We start from the raw sequence: 26,553 nt of genomic DNA on the forward strand, positions 1-26,553 counted from the left end.
ACAGAGAATGCAACATTATAAAATGGATATTATATTGAAATGGCTATGCGGTCTGTTGATATTTTCCTTGCTGGATGCTATGCATTGCGGTACATCTGTCTGGCACTCACTGTTGGGATTTAGCAGAATTTTGGGGAAAACTAAGACAATCCTTTTCTCTGTGATACATGGGGAATGGACTAAATGGAAATTTAAGCCTAGAACCGGTTTGAGTTACTTCAACACATGATTCTAAATGGAGGCAAAAAAGGCAACTGTATCCTATGGGGATGTAGCAATATTGTTGTTATCGCGATATTACCATAACAAAAATGTCTAGATATGATAATGAGCCAAACTTTTTTTTTATGTTTCAACAGCAGATCAGTAATAAGAGTGAAACAGATGGGTGGAATTCACAAGCTACCCAGAACTATATTATCATGTTATGACAGTAGATGGGACATGAAAAGTTGTGTCTTACAGATTTCAGTGATTTTTTTTTCCCCCATTTTGTTTTTTATCGTGATTAATATCATATTGTGGACTCGTATTGTGATATATTATCATACTGTGAGTTCTTGGTATCGTTACAAATAGACCTGGGCGAAAAAAACATATCCTGGAAAGAGTTTAACCACTTTTATACTTGAGCTACTCAAAAATATTTTTTTGAAAATGAGATTTAATTACTTTTTAAACAATCAAAATAACAATTCTGCCTTTAATGACATGCCCAAAATGGGGACGTCAGGGTTAATATGGTTAAATTGTGTGGCTCCCCAATTTTTTTGGGTTAAATCCACATTCTCTTCTGCTTTGTTTGTGTCCCTTCCCCCTTAGTTTTTATCAGGGTTTTCCTCTGGCGTCTTTCAGGAGGTCACAGGGTGGCTGCTGGACCTCACATGGACGCAGGCCAGTGGGATAGATAGGGCTTCCTTTGTGGCATCAGCCACATAGGTCAGAGGTCAGTCTAACCCCCAGCAGGTCGTGATCTGCGACCCCTGTCTTAAGACCCCGCCCCCAGGGGAACAAAGCCTTGGCAGCAGGGACCTTTTCTCTTTCCTCTTGCCATTTGTGGCAGGCAGTTAAAGGGTCAGCTAAATCAGGCCCCCAGAAAGGAACAGCGAACAGCAGGAGGAGGGAATTCTGGGAGATTTTTTATTTTGTTGTTTTTTGGCCAACCACCCCAACCACCAACCGTGTGTGTGTGTGTGTGTGTGTGTGTGTGTGTGTGTGTGTGTGTGTGTGTGTGTGTGTGTGTGCAACATCTTTCATCTGTGTTTTTATTTTTGTGAGCTTGTACCTACCTTTCACTCACTTCTAGGGGTGAAACTATTCGATTTAATCAATAATAAAAAAATGCTAAGAATCAATTCACTTGTAGATCGACTATCGCTATTTCTGCATGACACCATTGTACATCAAAGTACATAATAGGGTGAAATAACGGGTTATCAGACAATTTGATGTAGTTGATTGTAGTGTCAGTTATAAAGTCAATTCATAGATATACATATAAAAGAAAATTAAATAAAACTTCCAAAAAACAATAATAGTAATATTATTGCCCGTCAGTGCGCCTTATAGTGCGGATGCGCCTTATAATGCGGTGCGCCCTATATATGAAAATAATACATTTATTAAAGGTGCGCCTTATACTCAGATGCGCCTTATAGTGAGGAAAATACGGTAATTAGAACATGTTACTGTGTCATAGTAACATGACACAAGTGTCCTATCCGTCTGTTTTATCCAAACCTTAGTTGGATAAAACTGGTATCCCCACCTGGAGTTACTGTATAACTGTCCTATCCGTCCTGTCTGTATAAGTGTCCTATCCGTCCTGTCTGTATAAGTGTCCTATCCGTCCTGTCTGTGTAAGTGTCCTATCCGTCCTGTCTATGTAAGTGTCCTATCCGTCCTGTCTGTGTAAGTGTCCTATCTGTCCTGTCTGTGTAAGTGTCCTATCCAATTGTTACAGTATCCGCCATTTCTCAGCCATTTCGTGATTATTCCTGTCTTACCTCACTTTGAAAGAGGCAAAGACTCTTTCAAAGTGACACATGTATTTATAGCCCGTTATATGTCACTAGCCAATCAGATCACACTATTTCACCGTATTGTCAAGTGTCACGTGAGGCTCGACCAATGTTTGCTTGGCTGACGGAAAGTGAAAACAAACTCTCCTGGCGGACACAATAATCGCTGAAACAATAATGGATAGTTGCAGCCCTACTTAATATTCTGTCTCTCTCATGATCTTTCTCATGCCCCTGGCGGTCAGTCTCGCTCTCATTCTCTGGACAGCAGCAGCCTGGAATACAAATAATGTCCAAACTGACCAATCAGACCGCAGAATGAACCAGAGCTGACCAACCAGGAGGTCACACATTCAGGGTTAGAGGTCAGAGAAGATAATGGTTGTGGAGTGGGAGGAAATTTCCTACCCCAGGGGGTGTGTGTGTGTGTGTGTGTGTGTGTGTGTGCATTCTCTCCTAGGTCACCTCAGGAGTAAACGCTGACGCCAGAGAGTATGTAAACATGCAAACTCACCCTAACGCGCACACACAAATGCCAAACACCACTGCACCCTTCCCCATGGGCAGAGTCCATGACTCAGCTAAAAATGGGCCGGTTCGACTCACCACTCGATTCAACGTTTTTTTGGAAACATTAATACGGCAGTAATTTATTTACGTTTCTGCCCCAAAAAAACATTTGTTGCCTAAGCATAAATGATGCTTTACCATACGTTGTCTGTAAAGTTAGACGAGTGCCGTTCATAAACTTGATTAGTAGTCTTCTTCAATATACAGTACAGACTACAAAAGTTCAATATACAGTACAGACTACAAAAGGTGGTAAAATCCTCACAGTTCATTTATCTTCAACTCTGAGAGTGTACAAATGTAACCAAATGGACCCGGTCCAGTATTACCTGTCAGCCAGTAGATGGCCGACACCAGGCGGGGTCTAACATTCCTCAATGGAAGAGCAAGGAAACCATCTCCAACAAATGTAGATGTGTCATATAGATGTATTAATTAAATAAGATCCAGATTGCAGGTTTGATACTCAGGATTTTACAGTGTAGGGGTTATTGAGAGGGCCAGGTAAGAGTTACCTGCTGAGGTGTGTGCGGGCCTCGCCCACCCACTTGGTTGCTTAAGGGTGTCCCATCAACACAAAAGGTCAGGCGTGAGCGATGGGCGAGCCGCAAACGATGTTGAGGAAACATTTAAGAAGACGCGCCATGAGGTCATATGACCTCAGCGGAATGGCTAGTGTTTCAGGTTTCTAGTGACTTGTCCACCCCAAGGTCACAGCATTGCTCCACCGTCCAGGCAGGTTACGCAACACTAGAATGTTAACTACCCCTGTAAGCTTTAGTTTGGGTGAAAACTCTAAAGCAAGGCATTCAAAACATGTTTTAAAAGCATTCCTCAGAGCTTGGCGATGGTGAACGGAACTCTTCTGTCTCTTGTTATGTGCATCAAAAGCAAGGCTTGAGCTTATTCGGTCCTTTATACACTGTATGTATAGAGGCTAGAGCAGGACGTTAACTTATTTAGAATGTATTTATTCACACAGACAACTAAAGAAGAGCATTTCATCAACACTTTCAATTAATAAATAGGTTAGCATTAGTCTCAACAAGGTACTGCCCTGATGAATAAAATGGTAGTCCCAAAAGTGTGGGAAGGAAGTTGTGCGGGAAGAAAGGTTGGAAGGAAGGTTGATATCAACCTTTATCAACCCCTCACCAAATAAAAGCTGGGTATGTGATATATACAGAGACAGAGAAAGAGAGAGAGAGAGAGAGAGAGAGAGAAAGAGAAGTATGGCTTTCTGGGGGTTTTATGGTGTGGCACTGTAGGAGGGAAGAGGTCTAGGAGAGGGTCTGTCTGCATGTTTGCCTGGGGTTAATCATGCAAACCACAAGACTAGACCGGTCAGCGGTTTCACTATGTTTCCGCCAATACAGGCTGGAAAATTTTGTAGCAAGTTTGCAGAAAGTTTTCCAACACCAAAACTGCCACCCGCCACACAAGATCAGTGCTCGTTTTCGCATGACATGGATTTAAAATGTTCTACTATACTGCCTGCATTTTGGCAGTTAGCATGTTAAAACACACCAATAAATGCCTGACGTCAGACACATGAAGCCACATGAAGTCCAAGAACCACATGGACGCCATGCCTTTATTAGACAAGCGATTAGACAAACTTCTGGTATGTCACATGTCTGTCATAGCATTGCGCTGGAAAAGAGGTGAAAATGTTCGTGTCAACCTTGGTGCCATGTTTCTATCACTGCCGATCGGAGCTGGAACCGATTAATAACCGTTCATACTGCAGAGTCATTTGTCCCGGGGAATGAATGTGGATTGTAACATTTTTAGTGGGTGTTAGTGGGGTTTTTTGTCCAGTGGGAAATGAGCTCAAGTGTCCCCTCTGCCACTACTTTCTTATCTCATATATTCTGCAGCCATCTCCCCCCCCCCCCCCCCAAAAAAAGACATCACTAATCAGCATGCTGTATAATAAAATGTGAGCACGTGCCCAGGCAGGGTGATACAGATATCAACTCGATATAATAGGCAGATTTTATGCCACATTATCACATTGAGACCGTCCTCTTTTGTGTCCTGCTGCCTTCCGCAGATGCTTCCTTAACATGCGTTGCGTACCTTTCTCTGTGGAGCACAGCTGGAGCTCTGAAGAGGCTTGCACATAATCTACAATCATGTAAATGAAGAGGGGTTCTGTGTGTGTGTGTGTGTGTGTGTGTGTGTGTGTGTGTGTGTGTGTGTGTGTGTGTGTGTGTGTGTGTGCGTGACGGAGAGAGAGACCACAAGAGAGATAAAGAGAGAGAGGAGGGAAAAGAAGGGGGTGGCAGCATTCTACTCCTTTCAAAGGGGAGGGGACGTTTTCCTTTCTCTGAAATCCTTTAAATACCTCCCTACCCCCCCTCCTCCACCATTCCCCTCCGCCTCCTCCCCTTTGACCTTCAAGGCCTGCCCTCACCAGACCTCACCCCATGCAACCCAACCCCCTTCTAGGGCCAGCTGGCCACCTCTAACCTCCATGCTTCTCAGAGCCTCGGCCTGGTCACTCTCAAACATTTCTTCCATGATCAGCTCAACAGCCAGGCTCCACTGTGGTGGAAGGTGGAAGGAAGTAAGTAAGTACACAACGCTCCTCTGGCTCAACCTATGAGATGCCTGGGAAGTCTGTACTTTGTGTGTACCCACTTCCTCCCACCACCACCCCACACACAGACCCCCGGGGCCTTCCCTGGCGCCCCCACCCCTCCAGGTCCTCACCTGCACGGCCTGTCGTCCTTGCTGGGCGTCTGCCAGGAGCTGGATGGTGATGGCTCTAGAGTCCTGCACGGCATCCTGCAGGTACACGAAACTGTGGCCTATGTGTCGGCCCGAGCTGCACTCCCTGCAAATGGGCACCGAGCAGGTCTCACAGAAAAACAGGAACACCTGGGTAAGGAGAGAGAGCGAGAGAGAGCAAGAGGGGGAAAAGGGTGAGAGACTTTTAACTGACTGATCAACAAGAACCACGACTGCAGTCGTATATTGTGGTAATGTTATGGTTTACTTTGGAGGTGCAACTAACACTGTTTTTGCATTCCTGCTTATTTTTGGTAGGACAGAATACAGGGATGGGATAGTAACATCATTAAAGAACATGGAACCAGTGCAACACAGGTCTCGGATTCTGACTGGGGACGCTGCCATTTTGTGGTCAACGCACCGACTGGCTGCAGCATAACAGCGCCGAGTCACCATCACCTCTCAATGACATGGAGAGACCAGCGAGATCAATACATGCATCAGGAAGTTTGTTTGTGTCTTTCACTCACTCTCTCCCCCTCTCCCACATCCAACCCCCACCCACCTACACAGAAACACACACACACACACACACACACACACGTATCCATCCCCAGTTTCCACAGCTAATGAATGTGGAAGTACATGAATGACAAACAGGGCATCCATATGTATATATGCCTGACCAGGGACATAAGCTTTTACACCCCAGAGACCTGCTGCCTTCCTACCATAATAGCTCAGGAAGGAAGGAGGGATTAGCAGCCACACCTAACACGGATCAATATTGTTTTGGACCATTCTCCACGCCTGGGGAGTTCAGTTGTGAAGGGATGTAATATGTGAATGTAACATTTCCTCAATATTTTTCCCATTTAGCAATTTAAAAGGCGGTTATGCTTTCTATTCATTTAGTTCAGAAAAGAAAACAAGCTATCTTTTGGTAAAACTAAAGGTTTATTAAAAGTTAAAGCTCTATATTCCGATAGTAATCATTGCTATAGAGTGCTTGTTCTGTAACAGGGGATTATCAGTCTTTCCATTTCTTTTATAAACAGAAAACCCATTTCATCCAATCAGGAGAGAGTACCCTTTTATCAGCTCCAGTTTCAATTTAGTTTGTTTTTTTCTTAGCGTCATCACTTCCACTTTCAACTGTTTGTCTTGTATCCTGTATCAGTTCTCTGTCCTGATTGGATCAATTGGTTGAAAAATTCATTTTCTGTTTACTAAAGAATTGAAGAGACGGTGACACCTCTGTCACTGAACACTTTATATAGCAATGATTACTATCAGAATATAGAGAAATTCAACACTTATTTAATCACTCCAAAGAAAATCACTTACTGCGCCTTTAAAAACGTTAAAAGCCCATCAAGACAATGAATAAATGTGATTTTCTACCCTTTCTTGCCTCGGCACAACCCGTGGTGGGAGTGTCAGAGGTGTGTCAAAAGGTGTGTCTGCTTTGACCAGTTAGAATACCAGTTCAACCAGGAGAACAAGAGACGGAGACAATGCTATTGGGGCTGTTAAAAGAAACCATCATGTTTGCTGAGGCTTCAAATTAATTGTATGTGTTGACATCCATAACTTCCTGCTGTCATCCACTCGCTATCTGTCTGTATCAGTATGTATCTATCTATCGTTTCTATCTATCCATCTATCTATTTATCTAGTACACATTTCAAATTATACCTCGAGGGTTTAGTTTCAGGAACCCTACTTAAGAGAAGGCTAACAGTCATCAGAATAGAAACACATTAAATTAAATAAAAAAATTACTTAATTTCAAATTCCAATAAACAAGATTTTTTTTTTAAAGTAAAGAAATCCCTGTGTTATAAAAGGCATTTCTAATGTAAGATTCCCAGCCAAACCACATCCATTTAAGAATAATTGTCATGGTTTGCAACGAAACCAAACAAGGAATTAACGGTTTGCCAAAAACGAGACCCCCCATTGTCCCTGGAGGAACGGAGGTTAGATGTGACAGCTAACCTTACTGCTTCCACCTAAATCCTGCTTCGAGCCAGCGTCTGAACCATGATTGGTTGTAATCAGAGGGTAATTAAATATGCACTGGCCATCATATCCCAGGGAGACAGAGGATCAATGCACCCAATAGCAGGAGACCAGTGTAGAGGGGGAGGTGCCTGCAATCAATCCATCAATAATGGCCGTTCCCCCGGGGGAGTAGCATAATCTAATGAGACGCACACACCTCCCTTTCTATCTGGGACTTCCGCACCTCCTCCGATGCCCTTCCACCCCCCACCCAATAAGCTTCTCATGGAATCCTTTCTTCTTGTCCTTTCTTGCCATCTTCCCTACTTCTATTGAACATTCTCTTCTATTTCTGCCTCTGCTCAACTCTGTCACTCAATCCCCCCGACTTATCCAAAAATTCTGTGTGTGTGTTTGTTTGGGGGGGGGGGGGGGGAGACAAAAGGATGGAATGCAGCTGGGTTGGAGATAGGAGAGAGAAAGACAGGTTGGACAGAGGATGAGGGACAGCCAGAGGACAGGGAGGAAATAGGAGGTTGGATAGGTGGTGAGATGGGTTAGTTGGGACAGTGGTTCTCAAACGTTTTAATTTCAAAGAACCCCCATAACTCTGAGCGTATACAAATGTGTATACGGTCACAGTTACAGACCTGTAAGGGTCCACATTTAGAACCCCCCCCCCCCCCCCCCCAAAGGAACACTGAGGGTCCCTGGACCCTACTTTAAGAACCACTGAGTTAGAGGATTGATGGAGCAAAGAGCGGACGGATTGTGGCGGTCACCTGAAGTGGCAGAGAAAGACTGTTGAGTGGCTGTTTACACCTATAGTCTGACTTGTGCTCCGCAAGCACAATGGTGTTGCTTGCCTAAAACGGCTGATCTACAAGCGAACAATGAGTCTATTCAAAAAAGCGACACCAGGGCAATTTTTAAAATAAATTCAGCTTATCCCTCTCCAATTGGTCCATCAGTACCTGCCGTACTAAAAGGTACATCGATTGTTTTCTCTTGCGTCCCCATCAGTTGGAGGTTAATTGGAGACATGGGAAACTAAGTACAGAAAACTAAACGCAACAAAAAAAAACACTGGAGGACCGTCCTAAACCCTAAGCGGAGTAGCGTTTCACTGCCAGTAGATCCCATGACAGATAGTAGCGCATCTATAGTAAAGTCTCTCACTACTATCTCCTACTCATGTATCATCAACAACTCCTGAGTCCTTGAGGTGTCAGGCACGTACACACGCCAACTTGCAAATATATACACTTGCACACACACACACACACACACACACACACACACAGTTGTGGATTACATAATACATTGGCCTCTTAGAACGGTCGTCAATATTATTGATCTACACAGGATACTGGTTCTTCTCTGAGATCTCCACTCAAGACTATCATTCATTCTTATATATATATATATATATATACACACACACACACACAGTCTCTTTCCACTTTTTGTATTTTGAAGGAGCAAATATGGCACAGAAATAAAAAGGGTGGTGGACTGAATTAACTTCCTGTAAGAAGAAACATACCCACAAGCCAAACCCAGTTGTCAAGAATATACAATGCACCATTTCAAGGTTCCCCATTTGTATATGCATCATCTCTGGGACTGGGACCCCAATCCAATGACATTTTAATGGTTAGACACAATATGGTGTACTATAGACCGTCATTTGGTCCACAATTCCTTGGAATCATTGACCATATATGGCCTTAAGTAGCCCATTTTGTTTCATTTGTACACTCATGGATTTTACTGTGTAGGTGGCACATAATACAGGGTACTAAGCCAAACTAGACCGGCCAACACACACGTGACACAGAAATGTGAAAAGCAAGATCAAGAGACATGAAATAGGTGAGCTGTCACGGTAACAGAAGTTGTAAATTCCACAAAGATCATTCTGGAAAGGAGGCCTTCAGGGTTTAGGTGAATCACCCTAATAGCTCTCCAAAACATACAGCACATTCTAAACCAGTGGTTCTCAAACTTTTTCATGTCAAGGACACCCAAATGAATATGCATTTGGCTGCGCATCTGAAAAGACTTTGTGCCAGGGAACCAAAGATTTATATAAGATTTGCATTGATGAATGTTTTTAAAACATCCCAAATCTGTCACATTCTTTTCTTTCTTTAAATAGCAGATTTACAAGCTCATAACTCGCGTTATGAGGTTGTAGATTGGCTATTTTCAAATAGCCAATGTGTTAAAGGGTTAAAGTGGAGAACCACTGTTTTTAAAACACACTCACGCACACACATAAGCACAGGGAACATGATTAACGAGTACTAGGCCTTCTACGCAGTAAAATCCTCCATGTTCATTTAACTCTGAAGAGTGTACAAATAGGTCCAAATGGACCATTTGGTTCCATTTGTGTTCAATCTGGTTCCATTTGTGTTGAATTTGGTTCCATTTGTGCTAAATTAACACGCATTTTACAGTGTAGCTCTCAGGTAGGTAGGGGATGGATACAATCTGTCACATATGACTATAAAGCCCCATGGCAGTGGGGCTGGGCCATGCTGGGGAAGTGAGTTATAGTATTTCATTAGTCCACAGGATGTTAGTCACCCCCACCTCTTTTTACACTTACGCATACAAATGCACGCACCCCCATGACGGCCACTGGTTTACTGCTGGTCATGTAAGCATTGGTATTTACTATTTAAGGATTTGTGGCACCAGTCTAGCAGCAATATTTGACCACCATAATGAGATGAGAAAGTGACCACTTCATGAAATGTTGTGATTGTAAGTACTGGCCAGTAGCCACAGGGTTCAGCTATAGAAAATATCCATCACTGTATCTGTATCTCATCACTATATATACTGTATATTAGACACACACACACACACACTGGGTTGCCTGTGAGTCCGTGTATGGGCTGCCTTGCTTTTTAGACCATAGGTGCTGGTGCTAGCCCAGCTTAGCCAGCTAGCAGGCTGCGGTAGGATTCACCCCTCCCCAACCCTCCCCCTCCCACTCCCATAGGCAATGGGAACTGGGGTAGAGGGCACGAGCACGATCAGCCAGTAATATCACTCGCTGTAGCACTCCCTGCCTGCATGCACACTGCATGGGGGAGGGGACAAGGGCCAGTAACATCACACCATGGTGCCAGAAAGCCAAGACTACTCTGGGAACGGCAAGAGCATGTTCTCTGAAAAGAGCTTCCACTTCATCTTTTAACGGCACTTCTGTGAAAAGCAGAGTTCTCAGATGGCTGTAGTACTATCCAAAAGTACTATCCAGTTGTCTTGTACACTGATTATACCGTTTCTGTATAAAAGCTGTACAGTTTGTGAAGCAGTTTGCAGCATTATATCCATCAAACAGTCCTGGATTGCAAGGCTTAATATTCAATTTAATTCTATTTACAGCTGCAATTTAAAGACAAAGCTTTTTGACTGATTGATTGAATACTTTATTAACAGTTTGCAAAAAGTACAGAGGTAGAGTTATATAATAATGCTAAAAGGATAACACAAAAAGGCCTTTCCTTAAAACATTAAATAAAACCAAAGCATTCTTCATATAACCAGTTCTAGATTAAGTCACTGCCTCGGGCAGGAGCATGTGCACTTTCTTTTTTCTGCCTTGTAAAAGATGGGAACACGGTCAGAAATGTATAAACAGACACTAGGCTTGGGCAATATACAATTTTGATAAACAGATTATGATGATATGAACAGTATTAATTACATTAGTGAACTTTTTACATGCGTTTCTCACACAATATGCTTCCAATTTTGCAAAAATAAATGGGTTCACATGCATGTATTCCCATACAATTTACAAAGGTTACACAAATATACATTCCCTATGTAGGCTACAAAAATAAACAACGTGTGCACATTGTTTTTAGTTATCGCTATCAGACAAACACATGCTTTTCTTGCAAGATATGTGACTGGTCTCTTTTTAGAGGGGGGTAGGGATGGGTGTGTGCTTGTGGTTTCATTACCGTTACAGAGTGACAACCATTGTCGTGGCCTCAATATGTGTGTTAGGCCTTTAGGCCAAATTGCCCAAGCCAAACAGACACAGGCACACACCACAGGGACATTCTTAAGGGCTGATGTCAGTGTGCTTGGTGGCCGGAGCCAAACAAGGTGAAGAATGGCAGTTCCTGTTGTCTTAGCCTTGGAGAATTCCTGTTTCACAGACAGACAGTAGTAACGACACTCGAATACTGCATTGTCGCAAATACAATCTCTTAAGTTATATAAATGGCTAAAAGGACATGGGCTCCAGTGTTAATCTGCTCAGCCGTTAAGATTTCTGTTTTCTACATTCATGAATATCCATTCTATTGTGTGCCTTTCTAAACCATGGGAAATGTTGAAAGTTATTAACTATCTAATCTAATACGTATCTAATATATGGTTAAGTGTCTCACAAACAATACTTAAAATTGCAATATAAGGAAAAACTAAAATATTCCTAGCCAAAATTGCAGAGCTATAGTCTCTCTACATTGGTTGGTTGAAGTCTTCTTCTGAGTGAGACCGTACAACATTCTGCTTGCCTAGACGCACACCCTAGAGAGACGGCTGTGTGGTGACCCAGTCTTCTGACTGACACACCCACCCACCCCATTCCAACACATCAGGCAAAAGCAGGTGTCAAGAGGATTAGGTATCCAACGGTCAAGCAAAGAAGCATGCACCCACACACAAACAAGACACACGTGCACAGTTTCGCTACAGTGAATCAAAGTTTAAAAAAAAAGCAGCAACATCAGTTCACAGAAACTCCTGGCAATACTTAAAAAAGGAAAAAAGACAAACTCACTAACAACAGTCAGTTAGACACACAGAATACAGAATAGATAAAAATTACAAGCATTCTTCTTCTCTATTCTATCTGAAACACACTCTTCAACTCTGTACAAGTATGATAGGTAGGGAGGGAGGGTGGAGAGTGGTTGAGCGAAGGAAAATGGAGCCAGACTGAAAGGGGCGGTGCTGAGTGCTATTCCAGATATAAAAATACAGAATTGTCGGCAGCGGGCTAAAGCCAGTCTGGAATGTCTCGGCTGGATAATCTGTGGAATACCCAATCTCGACATTCGCACCAATCACAGGAATCCCATCTGCCAGACAAAGCTCCTTTTCATACAAGTCACAAGTACCTACACTCGACCCTCTTTCAACCCCCCCCCCCCTTTCCCATCCATGCCCCATTTCACTCCTCTCCCCCTGGCCCCTCTTTGCCACTTTGTATGCCATTCTGTTTTTCCGTTCTTTCGTTTTGTCTATACCTCGTTTCCCTTTCTCTGCCGCCCGGGCCGGCCCCCGCCCCTCTCCAGTGGTAACCCCTGTTGGCTTGTTGCCACGGACACACATACACATGGACACGCCTGCTGATGTTTTGAAACTCTGCCAGTTACTACATAGTAAAGGGTGGGGGCAGGGGGCGGTGGCCGAAAGCCGCTGATCTGATTGGATGACCCCGCAGCCGAGAAGGAAAACAAACCACAGTCAGCTGGCCTCCTTAGCGAGCGAACATGTGACAGAGAAGCTGTAAAAAAAAAAAAAAAAAAAGGAAAAAATGCTGAGGGAAAAAAAAGAGAATCGAAAGGGAGGAAGAAATTGGAGAAGAGCAACCGATGGACGAGAGAGAGAGAGTGAGCAACTGTGAGAGAGTTGATCCTCAACACATCCAAGCGCAGACGAAAACATACCGTCTGTCTTGAATTTTATGTTGTTTTTCTTTTTTTTACATACAGTTATGTATGATAGACACAGTGGTGGACAGTAACTTAAGTACATTTTCTTTCACTCAGCTACACTTCAATTAGAAATATTGTAATTGAACTCCACTGTGTTTCTAGGATTCGGGACTCTTGGGACTCAAACTTAACCAAAATCACGTAAGCTTATTTCCAGAGCCATACTTTACCCTGCTATTTGCACTATTATTATAATTTATTTCTTAAAATTAGAATTTTTTACATTTTGTTCTATATTTCAATACGGCAATGCATTTATATCAAAAAGAAAATGTACATCGTAATTAGTATTTTCTTGAGCACGTACTTTGTTCACCACTGGCGAGCTCTGGTTACTGGTGACCCGCACTCTCCCTCCCTCTCTCTCTATCCAGGGCCCTCACAAACGCGCAAGCACAGAGAAGAGAGAACGTCTGCCCTGCACATACAAATGGCTCGCATACCAGTGTGGCATCCTAAAGAGCATGACCTTTACAAGAAACGGCCTGCTGACACAAGCAGGCAGACACACACAAATACCTCACTTGTGTACAATTTTGTCCAAAAGACAAGTAAAGCCGGATTAATACTGGATTGTGCGCCGGGGTCGCGCACCAAAAATAGCCGATCTACCAACTCACAGCGCAGCACAGCTAAACTAGCTGGAGCTACTCAACCCAAAACACTCAAACAAAATCAAGCGAGCGTAAAGGTGTAATTGCACTGAACAATTAAATGGCACAGATTCAGTTAAATGTGGTAAAATAATCGTCAAATAAGCATCCATCCACCTGTGCCTCATAGAAAGTGGCGGTTTTAAAGTTTTTGAATGGGCCGATAAGCCCTGATGTCGGACACAATGTGACAAATGCCTTCCTTTCTATCCATTAATGTACAAAGTCCAAAGCCCTCAAATTGGACATCAAAGCTTCCCTGCATGCAAGCACACACACACACGCACGCACGCACGCACTCACACACACACACACACACACACACACTTCCCTTTCCTTCACATTCACAAGACACATTCACAACACACACACACAGGAAACATTGGGGCTGCTGTCTAATTATTAGGCACATGTTGTGCATTAAAACCCTGGAAGTCCAACTTCACATAATCCAACTCTGCTGGCTGCTTGAAAAAGCGTGCGCGCACACACACACACACACACACACACACACACACACACACACACACACACACACACACACACACACACACACACACACACACACACACACACACACACACACACACACACACACTTGATAACTGCCAACAGATGGGAGATGCTCTCCCAAAAAGAGAAATGCTGCCATCATAGACTCTCACAATATGCATCCATGAGTGATGAAACATAATCGTTTGGCCCTCGATGGCAACAGCTGCTAAATCATGTTGGAGATATTTCCTCCATCCGTATGCATTGTCTCTGACACACTGCAGACAGAGAGGGCTGATGAGAAAGGCAGGAGCCAGCACAGGAAATCCCAGGTGTGTGTGTGTGTATGTGCGTGTGCGTGCATGAGAGAGAAAAAGAGAAGGAAAGAACCCAGGAGGTATAAACTCAAATTACAGGAATTCCTCTGGCCTTGTATCAGGCCCAGCTCAGGGTTAGGTTTCCTTACAACACTGTGTGTGAGCGTGTGCATGTTCGAGTACATGTGCATGTATGTGTGATGAAGTTTCCCCTCTCTACATTTAGTCATTTAGCTAATGCTCCTCTCCAGTCAACTTACAACAAGTGCAACCACAGAATAAGCTTAAATTCCTAGATCATCAGCATTACAACTAATAGCCTAATTAGAACAAGGTCAGAGTCTGACCAGCCGCCGAGCTCAGATGAAGTTCCTGGGTTCCTAGAAGATCCAATAGCCGTGGAAGTGCCAGTAGAGGATAAAGCATGTGAAGATTTTCCCATTATGATGTTCTTATGCCATTATCAACACAAGATAATTCATATCACAACACAAAAGGAACTTGCAACCAGTGCAGTTCCCCTGTAAAGGTAGACGAATGGGTAAAGTAAGAGTACACATAAACACAGCGGCTTGTTCTGGATACAATGTTTCACAACGTTAAGTTTGATGTCAAACAACTGGGGTAGAATATTGGACATGTGGCAATTAACGCAGAGTACTTTAGTCTGATGTCAAAGACTATGTGTCAGAAAGACATTTCCCTTCTAATTAAAAACAAAAAAATCACTTAATATAAGAACTGACTGTGTTCCAAAAATAAATGAATCCGGGCACTCTGTCGGGGAGGTGGCTCTGCATCGTTTAATAAATGTGGTTATATTTGATACAGTCTATATATGGAACACAGGTCTTATTTAAAGTGATTTAAAAAAAAATAAGTCAATGGGATTTTTGAATGGGTAATTATGACCCTGGGGGTGTGGCTCCGACATCAGGACTTTGGTGCTCTATAACAGTGGTTCTCAAAGTGGGGTCCGGGCTGGGGACCCCAAGTGGTCCTTGAGGTGGTTCCAGGGACTCCCCAGCTAAATGATTGATAGTTGGGAACCAAATGGACACGTATGGGTCTAACTCTGACAGAGACCTGTCCAAAGAGAGGTCCATTTGGTTTTATTTGGGGGTCTGCGGCCTATGCATACCAGTCTGAGGGGGTCTCTGAAATTGAAAAGCTTGAGAACTACTGCTACTGTAGCGTTTCCTGGGCATTGGTGACAGCATCGGTAAAGTCCTTCCTTATGGGGAATGCTGCACAACGCCTTTCTATCCTCACTCAGCCTGCTCCAGTGACCCCTCCACCCCTGACCCCACCCCTGACCCCTGCTATAAAAAGACTCGCCGATGGGGTGTGTTTTTGTGTGTGTATACGTGCAGCCATGCACGAGGTATAGCACAAGGTAGCGGGCAACCCAGCCCTCCCCCAATTGCCCCCCGGGGAGGTTGTCATGGTGACAACAGTTTAATCTGAGGCGCCGAGTCACATTTTGCTGGATTATCATATCATTAGTGGAGGCTATCCCCTCCTTGCTGTGCTGTGCGTATGCATTTATACAAGGGTGAGGGCCAACATCACAGTGAGTGGAGGGCGTCCTTTGATGTAATCCAATTTTCCATTTCCATTGCACATGCAGCATGGGGCCAGGCCGCCAGCTATGACCATGAGCACTCCAGAGGAACTGGCATGTTATGCTGGAAACGCAGGCCATCATATTCACTCGTGTATCAGTTTGTAGGTCCAGAGAAACCTCGACATGCAACTGAAAACCTTAGCCTTGCAAGCATTTTATTTATAACCTATGGGGTTAGCAGATGATGTAGCAAGAGTACAAGTAAGAAATGTTTCTCTTTATTACCAAATTGATTTCTATTGAAATATTTAGCTCAAATGCGAATTAGCTGAATATTATTGGAGTACGTTCATTGCCAAACCAAATAAATGAGATGAATTCCTGACCATCACCATAAATTCTCTTTCCCCAGTAGTCAGGGAAATGTAAGCTAAAATTAGTTTTTTTTTATATTCAGCAAAGAACAGAGGGCTCTTTTCTCCAATGCCTCGATTCCTTCCCGTCTTAGTATGAATCTCTTGGTTAGTTTAGATGAGGGCTAAATTTCCTTATGGGTTATGTCTGTATACAGACCGTTTGAAACTGATAATAACAAAGTGAACGTTCCTGCCATTAGAATTTCCATTCGGTTTCGTTAGCTTAGCTATAATTTCCCATTGTTATGGTGAGAAAATAAAAATAATAGTTAAAGCAATCATCTTGAGGACCTCTTTTCTTGACTACCATCGTTAACCAATGTTATGCACAACTCTTGACCGACCCCTTCCATCATTAGCTAACCAGCGAGACGGTTGATGATGACTAGCCTATGCTAACTACAAGACAACATACTGTATAACCAACCAAGAGCAGAGTGGAAAGGTTTTGGCTCGTCTCCTAGCAACATGAGGGGGTTTGGATGAAACTGTCTGTATGTATGCGTGTGTGTATGTGTATGTGTATGTGTATGTGTGTGTGTGTGTGTGTGTGTGTGTGTGTGTGTGTGTGTGTGTGTGTGTGTGTTTCCTGGCTCCAGAAGGAATGTGTCTATGAGGAAAGGGATTCAGCAGCTAGCAGCAGCATTCCCCTGAGACCTCCATGCAGTATAGTTTTCCTCCAGTCCTGACACCCCCCCTGCCCCCCCCCCCCCCCCCCCCCACCGGCCTCCAGCCCATCATCACCATCACCACACACCCACATATCACCTATGTTTAAAGTCTGTGTGTGTGTTTGCAGTAGAACTAGTGCAACCAGAAAGTAATCCTATAAAAACACGCATGGGGTGTTATATTCCAACTCTAAGATGTAGCTTTATAGTTCAGTGACTGTCTTTGTGAATGCGTGTGCATCCTTTTTCACACAGCAGAGAGATGGTTAACCATTTCCATATTTTCCACACATCCCTGTGGGCTATTTTTCTTAGGAATCAACATTATTTTCGTTACGGTTTGAGCGCGTATTGGGCCATCATTAGGATTAGTCAAAAACACTACCGGTCTCCCAGTCCGCTGCTGTACAGGCAAAGAATTCCTCGAAAGGGTTACGTAACAGTACAGACTAGGGGGAGACTCCCCCCCGGCTCCTGGAAAATCCAGCTCTTTCACTGGCACTTGGAGAGCCTTCGGGTGGGTTTTAGGGGTTGGGCATGGGGCACAATGCACGTTTAGAAACGTGGTGGTTCTTTATTTAGAAGCCCAGGCCGCCTGTGCTGTCTGTTGCAGCTCGTCAGAGATGATGTCACTTGAATCACTGAGGAGCACTGCAGTGATACCAGATTATACCATAACTGTCACAATCCTCAGAGCACGCACTGAACTCAACTGACAGCCGCACACACCCCGTGTATCTGCCCAGCAACAGTCCACAGGAAGACAATGCATTGACAATAAACATAAACAAAATGTTCCTTTGTAAAAGGAATGGGGAATGGCATTCTGCTTGAAGCCTGAAAGCTGTACTTTCTTCTATTTTTAACCGCCATTTGTGTTATGATTATCCGTCTCTCTGAGCAACCACCAAGTCAAATTCCTTGTGTGTGTAACATACTTGGCCACTAAGTGACCCTGCCATTTAGGCTTGGGTGTTATCTATTTTTTCATACCTTCATGACATTTCACCGGGGTACACGCTATATGACGGTGTTTGTGTAAAAAGATAGTCTACTGGCTTCCCAGTGCAATTGAAAAGGCTCTCAGACAGTTGGGTACATCAATTAGCAGGTGTCTGGCTAGAATCTCCCTAAACATAACCATACATACATTTAAAAATGTTTACTAACCAGTACTTAATGGTCGTAATGTAGTGGGGGGGATTACTTTCCTTCATCCTTTTACATTGAACTACAGTGATATGCATATATCTTGAACAATGCCTACACCTAATTGCCTACATATCACTAGGTATGTGCTAATGTGCCAACATGAGCTTTTGTGCCAACGTTCAGTGTTGCCAGATTTCACGAGAGAAACAAGCAATCAGGTCTATGAAAACAAGCCCAAAAGAAGCGACAATAGGCTACATGATCACACACACACACAGACGTGAGTCCCCAGCAAAATGAGTTTAAATGAGTATAAATGAGTATTGAGTCAATTAACCACTTTAAACCTATACACATCAGTTCTTAAAAATAAAAATATGAATTATTTGGAATATTTCTAAAAACACAAATCTTGTGTGGTGGGTCCAGTCACAAATACATATTAATTTGGGGGTCCTTGACACGTGATTTGGGAACTAAACGGAGCTTTAGGCAAACCCCACCCCTGGAGAGCCGCTGGAATCCAAACCGCGCCCCCGACCCGTCTCTATTGGCTGGCTGGTTCCACAATGTTAAAATGTTGTTGCTGTTAAAATACAATAGTCTGTTATATAGGTTAATAATTGCTTCTCTGCTGACGCTATCCAAAGAGTTTATAAATAGATGCACACTGCTAAACTGTTGCTGTTAAATACGATAGTCTGTTTAATGTTAATATGAATAATTTCTTCTCTGCTGGCTTTATTATAGTATTAGATTATAAAATAATGCATATTTGAATGGCCATGCTCGCTCTCTCTCTCTGTCTGTCTGTCTGTTGGGTAGAGCGAGCTTGCTTTAATATTGAGAGAAAGCGCACCAACACCGTTAAAACGAGCGAGTTGATATTTCAAGATAAGTTTGGAGTGGAATGAGGAGATAATTACGGCTACAGGAGCAGCTCTGTTAACCCTGTGATAATGATATAAATGATATATAGAATATATTGAGTGAATGAGAATATATTATTCTGCCTGTAAATGGTCGCTTACATTGCCGTTTCCTCAGCAGAAAACCATCCGTTCCATTTTTATCTCAATGGGTTAAGTTACGCTGTCTGCCAGCCTGCAGATGGATGGATCATGGATGCTATATTGATAATTCTAGCAAGTATGTACTCAACTATTCCGCCAAGACTGAGAACGGTACATACCGCAAACTGTACAGGAAAATAGGGCATGTGAGAACGCCTGTCCTAATGCACAAATGCATGCCTTGTCTTTTATATTGTGAGCTTGTAGATACGTTTCTTTTTTTAAAGTGTCCTGCTTGGAGAGAGAGAGCGAGCATGGCCATTCAAATATGCATATTGTATAATCTAATATATAATGAAGCCAGCAGAGAAGCAATTACTCATTTTAACATATAACAGACTATCGTATTTTAACAGCAACAGTTTGGCAGTGTGCATCTATTTATAAACTCTTTGGATAGCGTCAGCAGAGAATCAATTATTAACCTATATAACAGACTAACATATTTTAACAGCAACAGTTGACAAACAGGTGTCCATCAGATATACATTGTGGAACCAGCCAGCCAACGGTCGGGGGCGCGGTTTGGATTCCAGCGGCTCTCGTCCTTGACATGAAAATGTTTGAGAACCACTGCTTTAAACATTAGGAAGCAAGCCCAAATAAGCAACTACACTTTAGAAACAAGCCCAAAAAAACAACCTCCAATATTTACAAGCTACTTTACAGAAAAATAAGCTCAAAGTCGCTTTTAATAAGCGGACATGGCAACACTGCCAATGTTGTCTGAGCTGAGCTGTGATTTGCATTGCAGCAGTTGAATTTTTTTTTATAATAATAAAATAGTGAAAATATCGAATCTACAAGCTCACAACGCGCCACCGTGTTTTGAGCTTGTAGATCTGCCATTTGTTATCTTTGCAGCATACTGTTAAGACAAAGTATAAAATAATGCTTAAATGGTTAATTGATTCGTTGATATACAGTATGTATAATAATATATATATATATATATATATATATATATATATATATATATATATATATATATATATATATATATATATATATATATATATAAATATATATATATATATAAAACCACAATTCTCAATTAATCGAAAAGTCATCTATAGAATAATCGCTAAGAAAATAATAAATGGTTTCAGCCCTAAATCTGACACATCAGTGGGCTGAACAGAGATTATGTAGTAATGGCATGAATAAAATCATGTGGTTAATAAACTGCTTTTGTAGTTGGATAAGTCATCCCCAGATGACTCTGATGACTTAACTCATTCTCTGCCAGACTTTTCTGGCTGTGTTTGCCCCCTGCCAGACATTTTCGTTTTTTATACCTTTTCAACTGGTCACAGAAAATGTATATCCGTTATGATCGCTTGTCTGACAGTTTGTAAACACACACAGTATCCGTGTAAGTCGCCCAGAGAAAGAAGATTCCACGCGATGGCCCGTTCTCTTGTAGCAGCATGTGAATGCACCATCTCTAGACTAACGCCGCCAATGTAGATAGGGACAAGGCAGAAAATAAAAGAAAATCTCTTTCTAGTTCCATGGAATATATACAAATTGCATTGAGTGAAAAAGCATTTGTTCACTTATCTGTCGGGACAATTCTACCCCTTGTGTAAAAAATCTAAACACAATTTCACAAAACAGTGTTGACTGAATAATGAGTGTGGGAAAAAAGGCAACACTTGGCAGAATGCCACTTTGCTGTCTAAGCCATAATGTTCTGGGAAAATCTCCAAGAAAAATTAAGATCTAGCATTTTGTGTATCTTATAAATTAGCTGGGGATGGCCTAATTGAGGGTAAATTAGCTGCAGTCTTTGAGAGCATGTCAACCCTCAACAGAGTTGAATTGATGTAGGAACTGCATCAAGTTGCCAAAATGCCAAGAGGATGGGACACACCAGAGTTGAGCATTATTGGGGAAAACATTACATTGCAATATATATACTATATATATTTTTTTTTTACAAGGGCCGATGCTGGCACAGATTTTGAGAGGGCTGGGCAAGGTGGGCCGATGTGATGCCTTTTTCCCCCTTTCCTCAAGAAAGGCTTGGTATTTGGTGCAGCATTCACAGAGTAGAAAGTAGAGGTGTGGAAATTGGGACGCGAGAATGCAGACCAGCCAACACCAACTCAGGACTCCTGAGTTTCTGCCTTCACTCCCTCCTGTCTAGCATCAGGGTCTTGAGCTCTGCAGTGTTGCTAGTTCCACTGTCGTGCCACAGTGTATCTACATAGGTGATGCGCCTCTTTCCTTTCCTGGCTGGCTGGCTCCCAGTGTCAGTTTGCTTGCCACCAGTTCTGGGTGCCTGACGCAGTGCCCAGCCATGCCAGCCTCATCCTTCACTCTCTGACCTTGTCTGTGATAAGTCCCCGTAGAGGTCTGCGTTTCTGAGACCGCTAAGATGCATTGTGATGTGGACATGGATGATTCTCCATCGATGCAGTGGCATTACACAAGTGATTATAGCCTGTTAACGTTTACTGTTGATTTACCAATTTCTTCCAGGAGCTTAACTACATGCTAGGATAACACTACTGAAGATATGACTGAGGAAGCCCATTTCCGCCACTGAATTAAAATAAAAAGTCGAGTTCTGAGTTTTCTTCTCAAAATGTTGACTTGACATCTCATAATTCTGCTTCTTTTCCATGCAATTCTGACTTTGTTACAGTATATCTCAGTGAGTAGTAGTTGGTCAATTAAAATGAGGGGTCAGTTATGAACATACTTTATACTATAATAATGAGCACAATTAGTTGCACTTAAACGCCATATAATTAGTTGACTTGGTCAACTATTTTTTTACCGCTACACCAAATCTCTTCTGCACCACTTTGGAAGATGAACTCATGCAAAGCACAAAACAGAAATCCCCTTGAGAATAGCAGACAGGCCATCACAGGTCTCCAGCAGAACAGCTACATGTAGGTAGGTAGCTAGCTAGTCAGTCATATGACTGCTGTGGCACTATTTGATGGAGTGCTGGCTCACATCACCAGACAATGACTCTTGCCTGTTCAGTGCTCACAGGTAAAGAAAAGCTGGCCGTCTCCAATGTCATTCCCTCCCCCAGGCCTGGAGCGGAGAGAGGCGTTACTGGGAAACAGAGTCCTTACTGGAAAAGTGAACCCACCTATTTACTGGCAATGGGCAAAAGAAGGAGGAGGGAAACTGCCCCCCCCCCCCCCCACCCTCGAATCTGAACTGGTTCATTGCAACCAGGGATGACTTAAGGTTTAGGAAACCACAGACAGAATTACTCATCTTATGCCCTGGATACTTCTTTACCATGATGATAACATTGATCACTCTGTGCCAAAAGCCTGGGCAGTGGACACTTGACGTGAGCTGGCATGACTGCAGGAGTGGGCTACAGTCGCGGAGGGCGGACAGTTTTTCAATATACACTGTCCGTTTTTATTCATATAGGACATTAGACAGACAGTAAACTGCGGGTAGAGAGGTGGAAGGACATGCAACAACGGTCTCCAGACAGAAATCATGCCATGGATGTTGCGATAATCAACGCACTATCTGGTCAGCTACTGGAGTGCCTGGGTGGCGGCCATTTTGCCTGTGTGCCTTCTTTTCTTTATTGCATTTTTTCCTTCCTACGACTTGACCATAACTTCAAATGTCTAAATAGAAACCAGGAGTTGCAGGAGGATAAGATTCCAAGACCCCCTACTGGAGCCATTTGTTATTTTTCCCCCAGCATATGACTAAAGCAAGGAAAACTTTGGGCTCCTGTTTTAAAAGGCCTTTGTAGTTACCCAGTTGCAGAGATCACATTGACAACAAAAGAACTTTGACCTGAGTCCTTACTAGTTCCTCTCATCTCACAGAAATCCTAGACCTCCATAACATCTCCATGGTTATGACTTCTCCAACAGTCAGAAAAAACATGTGTGCATTTACTTGAGGGGCCTCTCACTCCCTCTGCCCTGGATGGCTGGTGTGGTACAGATTAACCAGACTCTCTCTGTGTGTGTGTGTGTGTGTGTGTGTGTGTGTGTGTGTGTGTGTGTGTGTGTGTGTGTGTGTGTGTGTGTGTGTGTGTGTGTGTGTGTGTGTGTGTGTGTGTAAATCCCACTCAGCACACGTGCCTGGTCGTCTCCAGGGAACTAGGTGAAGAGCCACTCTGCTTCCTTTGAACTCTAGGCCATATGGCCCCCAGTATGGTTCTATACTACACTACACATAATGCTATTAATCTATAGGACTGTGTGTTACACAACATGCCTGATGCTATTACACAAGGACCAATTAAAAAGGTTAGTCCCATCACAATAACAACAACTCCAGCTACTGAGAATAGCCTGTGTGTGTATCATAGATAACTACCTTAAACATCCCATTCATCATTGTTTGTTCACCATACAACATAACTTATACTCAGTCAGTGTGTGCATACGCGCGTGTGTGTGCGTGCGCGTGTGCGTGCGTGCGTGCGTGTGTGTGTTTTCATATGCATATCATACAGTAAGGTTTGATCCTGAACTCACCTCATTGTCATGATGCTGACAGAAGCTCATGCGGTCCTGGAAGAGGGAGAGCAAGGCGAAGTTGTTCTGCAGCGACTGGGCCAGGGACACGGAGACCCCCGGCTGGCTGGTGTTGCTGTTGGCGTTGGCGCGGCTGCCCAGGTGGAGGCTCTCCCCCAGGCGTTCGATGAAGTGGTCCTTGGTCAGTCGCACCCGCAGATGGGCCCGCACACAGTTGTCACACAGGTACTCCTGGCAGTCCAGGCAGTGGGAGCTGGCTGGGTTCTCCTCGTCACAGGAGCTGCACTGGGGCTCTCCCAGGTGGTGTGGGCGCAGGAGGCCGCTGTGAGGGCGGTGGAAGCCAGAACCCATGCCCACGCCTCCGCGGTGGTGGCCGTTCTTGTTCTGGATCTGCTCATCTGAGCTCACGACCACGTCCAGCAGGTTGCTGAAGAGGAAGTTGGAGGAGGGCAGGGAATCCACCCCGGCTTCGCTGATGGACACTTTCTGGTCACATGTGGGGCACCGCAGCTTCAGGGGGTCTCCGGGGCTCCGCTGGCTCTCTAGGCACTGCCTACAGAAGGCATGGAGGCAGGGCAGGACGTGAAGCCTCCTGGTGGTCTGGCCGGAGGAGGATGAGGTATGGGAGGAAGAAGAGGAGGTAGAGGAGTTGGAAGAAATCGGAGCGGAGGAACCGCAGAGCTCTTTACAGAGCGGGCACGTCTGCAGGTCAGAGTCTGGAAAAGAGGCCATTCTGCACCGCTACAGAAAACAGACTCAGTTTACAATATAGCTACGTTGCAGTGAGGATGAGGTATTCATTTGGGATAGATTGTTTTGTGTTTGATAGAGAGCAATCTCGCGTTTGAGGTAGATATGAGGCGTGCGGCATGAGGGTGTCAAGTAAGTTCCATTAATGAAAACGGTGCTCATTGACTCGCACGGGGTTTTTTTCTCTGTAAAATGTAACACTTCGACTAATGCAAACTAAAGGAGGTAGCCTGTGTACGAAATAATCACTTGAGATGAAGTTCTTCTATCGTTAAAAAAAAGAAAAGAAAAGATGCTTAGTCTGCAAAGACCATACAGTTTTATAAGGCGTTTAAGGGGAACATCTTCGTTACTTTCTCAAATAAGACAAAAACTTCATGAGAACGGGCGACCATTGCCCGATCAGTGCTCCTCTAGACAACGTATTTGTTATACAGGTCCATGAAATGAGACTAATCCTGAAAATGTGGTGACAACACAGACAGGCTCGGCGTCGAGGACGAGGTCCTACTCTCTCCGTCTCTCCTCCCCCATCGACTCAACATGACTACGGGGCTCCGCGTACCAAACGGGCCCCACACACAGCGAGAGAGAAGAGAAATTAATGTCCCCCCCCACCAATTATAATCTCCTCCAATTTTTAAGAGTCCGTATTGTCGCTTTTATTCTCTAATCAACCATCGGGGCCCCGTTCCGTTCCGCGGCGTCAGGCGTAGCAGCCAGCGGCGGCCGGCGGCGACAGCAGCGATACACCCGGACGAGAAGACCGTAAATTATTCATCAAAGCATTTTGCTCACAACAAGCGACGCGATCTCATCGCACGCCCTGCTGAATGAATCCGTTTGGGCATTAAAAAAAAAAAAAAAAAAAAATTGAGAGAAAATAATTTAACTCTAGGAGCGACACGCAGTCCAACAACGAGCGCCTCTCGACGTGCATGTAAATAATGTGCACGTCTATCGCTCCTGCGGGTTATATGATGATGAAGAGGCCACTTCTTTCCAATGATTTGATTCCTCCCTATGTGTGTGTCTCTCTCCGAGCGGAGGAATGCATGCATGGGGCTTTTCCACGCAGCTCCTCTCTGGAGGGAGGGACTCCCTCTTTCTTTGGTGTTTCTCCCAGGTGGGCGTGGTTAATTGCCTAAACCTAATCCGAACCACAACCTTAACCTCACAAAAAATATGTATCAAAACCACACCCAGGCATGATCATTGTCAAGCTGTCATTGTCATAAATGTTTTACCCATGTATCTTGATTTATGCTTTATTATTTTTATTTTTCTCCCTTGTCTACAAAACAAAATGTTAACAGCTGTAGAACGAAAAAAAGGGGGGGAAATGTTGTACAAAAAATATATATATGTATAATATATTGTACAAGTTGCCAAAAGTGAAATATAAACAAAAGTTCAAAAAAAGAAACACGCCCACCTGGTCGAAACACCAAAGAAAGAGGTTCTCCCCCGCTTCTCTGGAGGCTCCCGAGGTACGAGCCTCCCAGTCCTCCAATAGCAGACAGTCTCCACACAGACACACCACAGACGAGCAGAGCTACTAGATCTCTGCCTGTCTGTCTGTCTTCTTCAGGTCTCGTGCTCTGTTTGGCTTTGTTTCTCCCCCTTCTCTCGGCGATATAAACATAAACACAGGTTGTTTGTGCGCTCTTTACGCGCTGGTCCCCGTCCGTCTCGTGGTGGACGTATGTTTAGTTGGTCAGGCTGCTTCTCCAGCCGCTCGGCTCTATCAAAGTCTGTGTTGCCAGGTTTTGCGAGAGAAATAAGCAACCAGGTCTAAGTAAACAAGCCACAACCAGGCCACATGAGCACTTTAAACCTATTGGCTGTTTGAAAATAGCCGATCTACAGACTACAA

The 26,553-nt window shown here is 43.7% G+C and overlaps 1 protein-coding gene across 1 annotated transcript in view; it reads right to left on the bottom strand.

Annotated features, from left to right (window-relative positions):
• LOC311062152 (E3 ubiquitin-protein ligase TRIM71-like) overlaps nucleotides 1-25,469 on the bottom strand; it is a 37,403-nt gene extending 11,934 nt beyond the window's left edge. The window contains exons 1-2 of the mRNA XM_084080987.1: nucleotides 23,928-25,469; nucleotides 5,310-5,477 (exon numbers count right to left, since the gene is read on the bottom strand). Of these exons, the coding sequence (XP_083937113.1) occupies nucleotides 5,310-5,477; nucleotides 23,928-24,659 (900 nt within the window). The 5' untranslated portion in view covers nucleotides 24,660-25,469. The remainder of the gene's footprint in view (nucleotides 1-5,309; nucleotides 5,478-23,927) is intronic.
• Nucleotides 25,470-26,553: the final 1,084 nt, after the last annotated feature.

Source organism: Gymnoscopelus microlampas (assembly GCF_963454915.1).
Source record: "Gymnoscopelus microlampas genome assembly, chromosome: 15".
Lineage (NCBI taxonomy): Eukaryota > Metazoa > Chordata > Actinopteri > Myctophiformes > Myctophidae > Gymnoscopelus > Gymnoscopelus microlampas.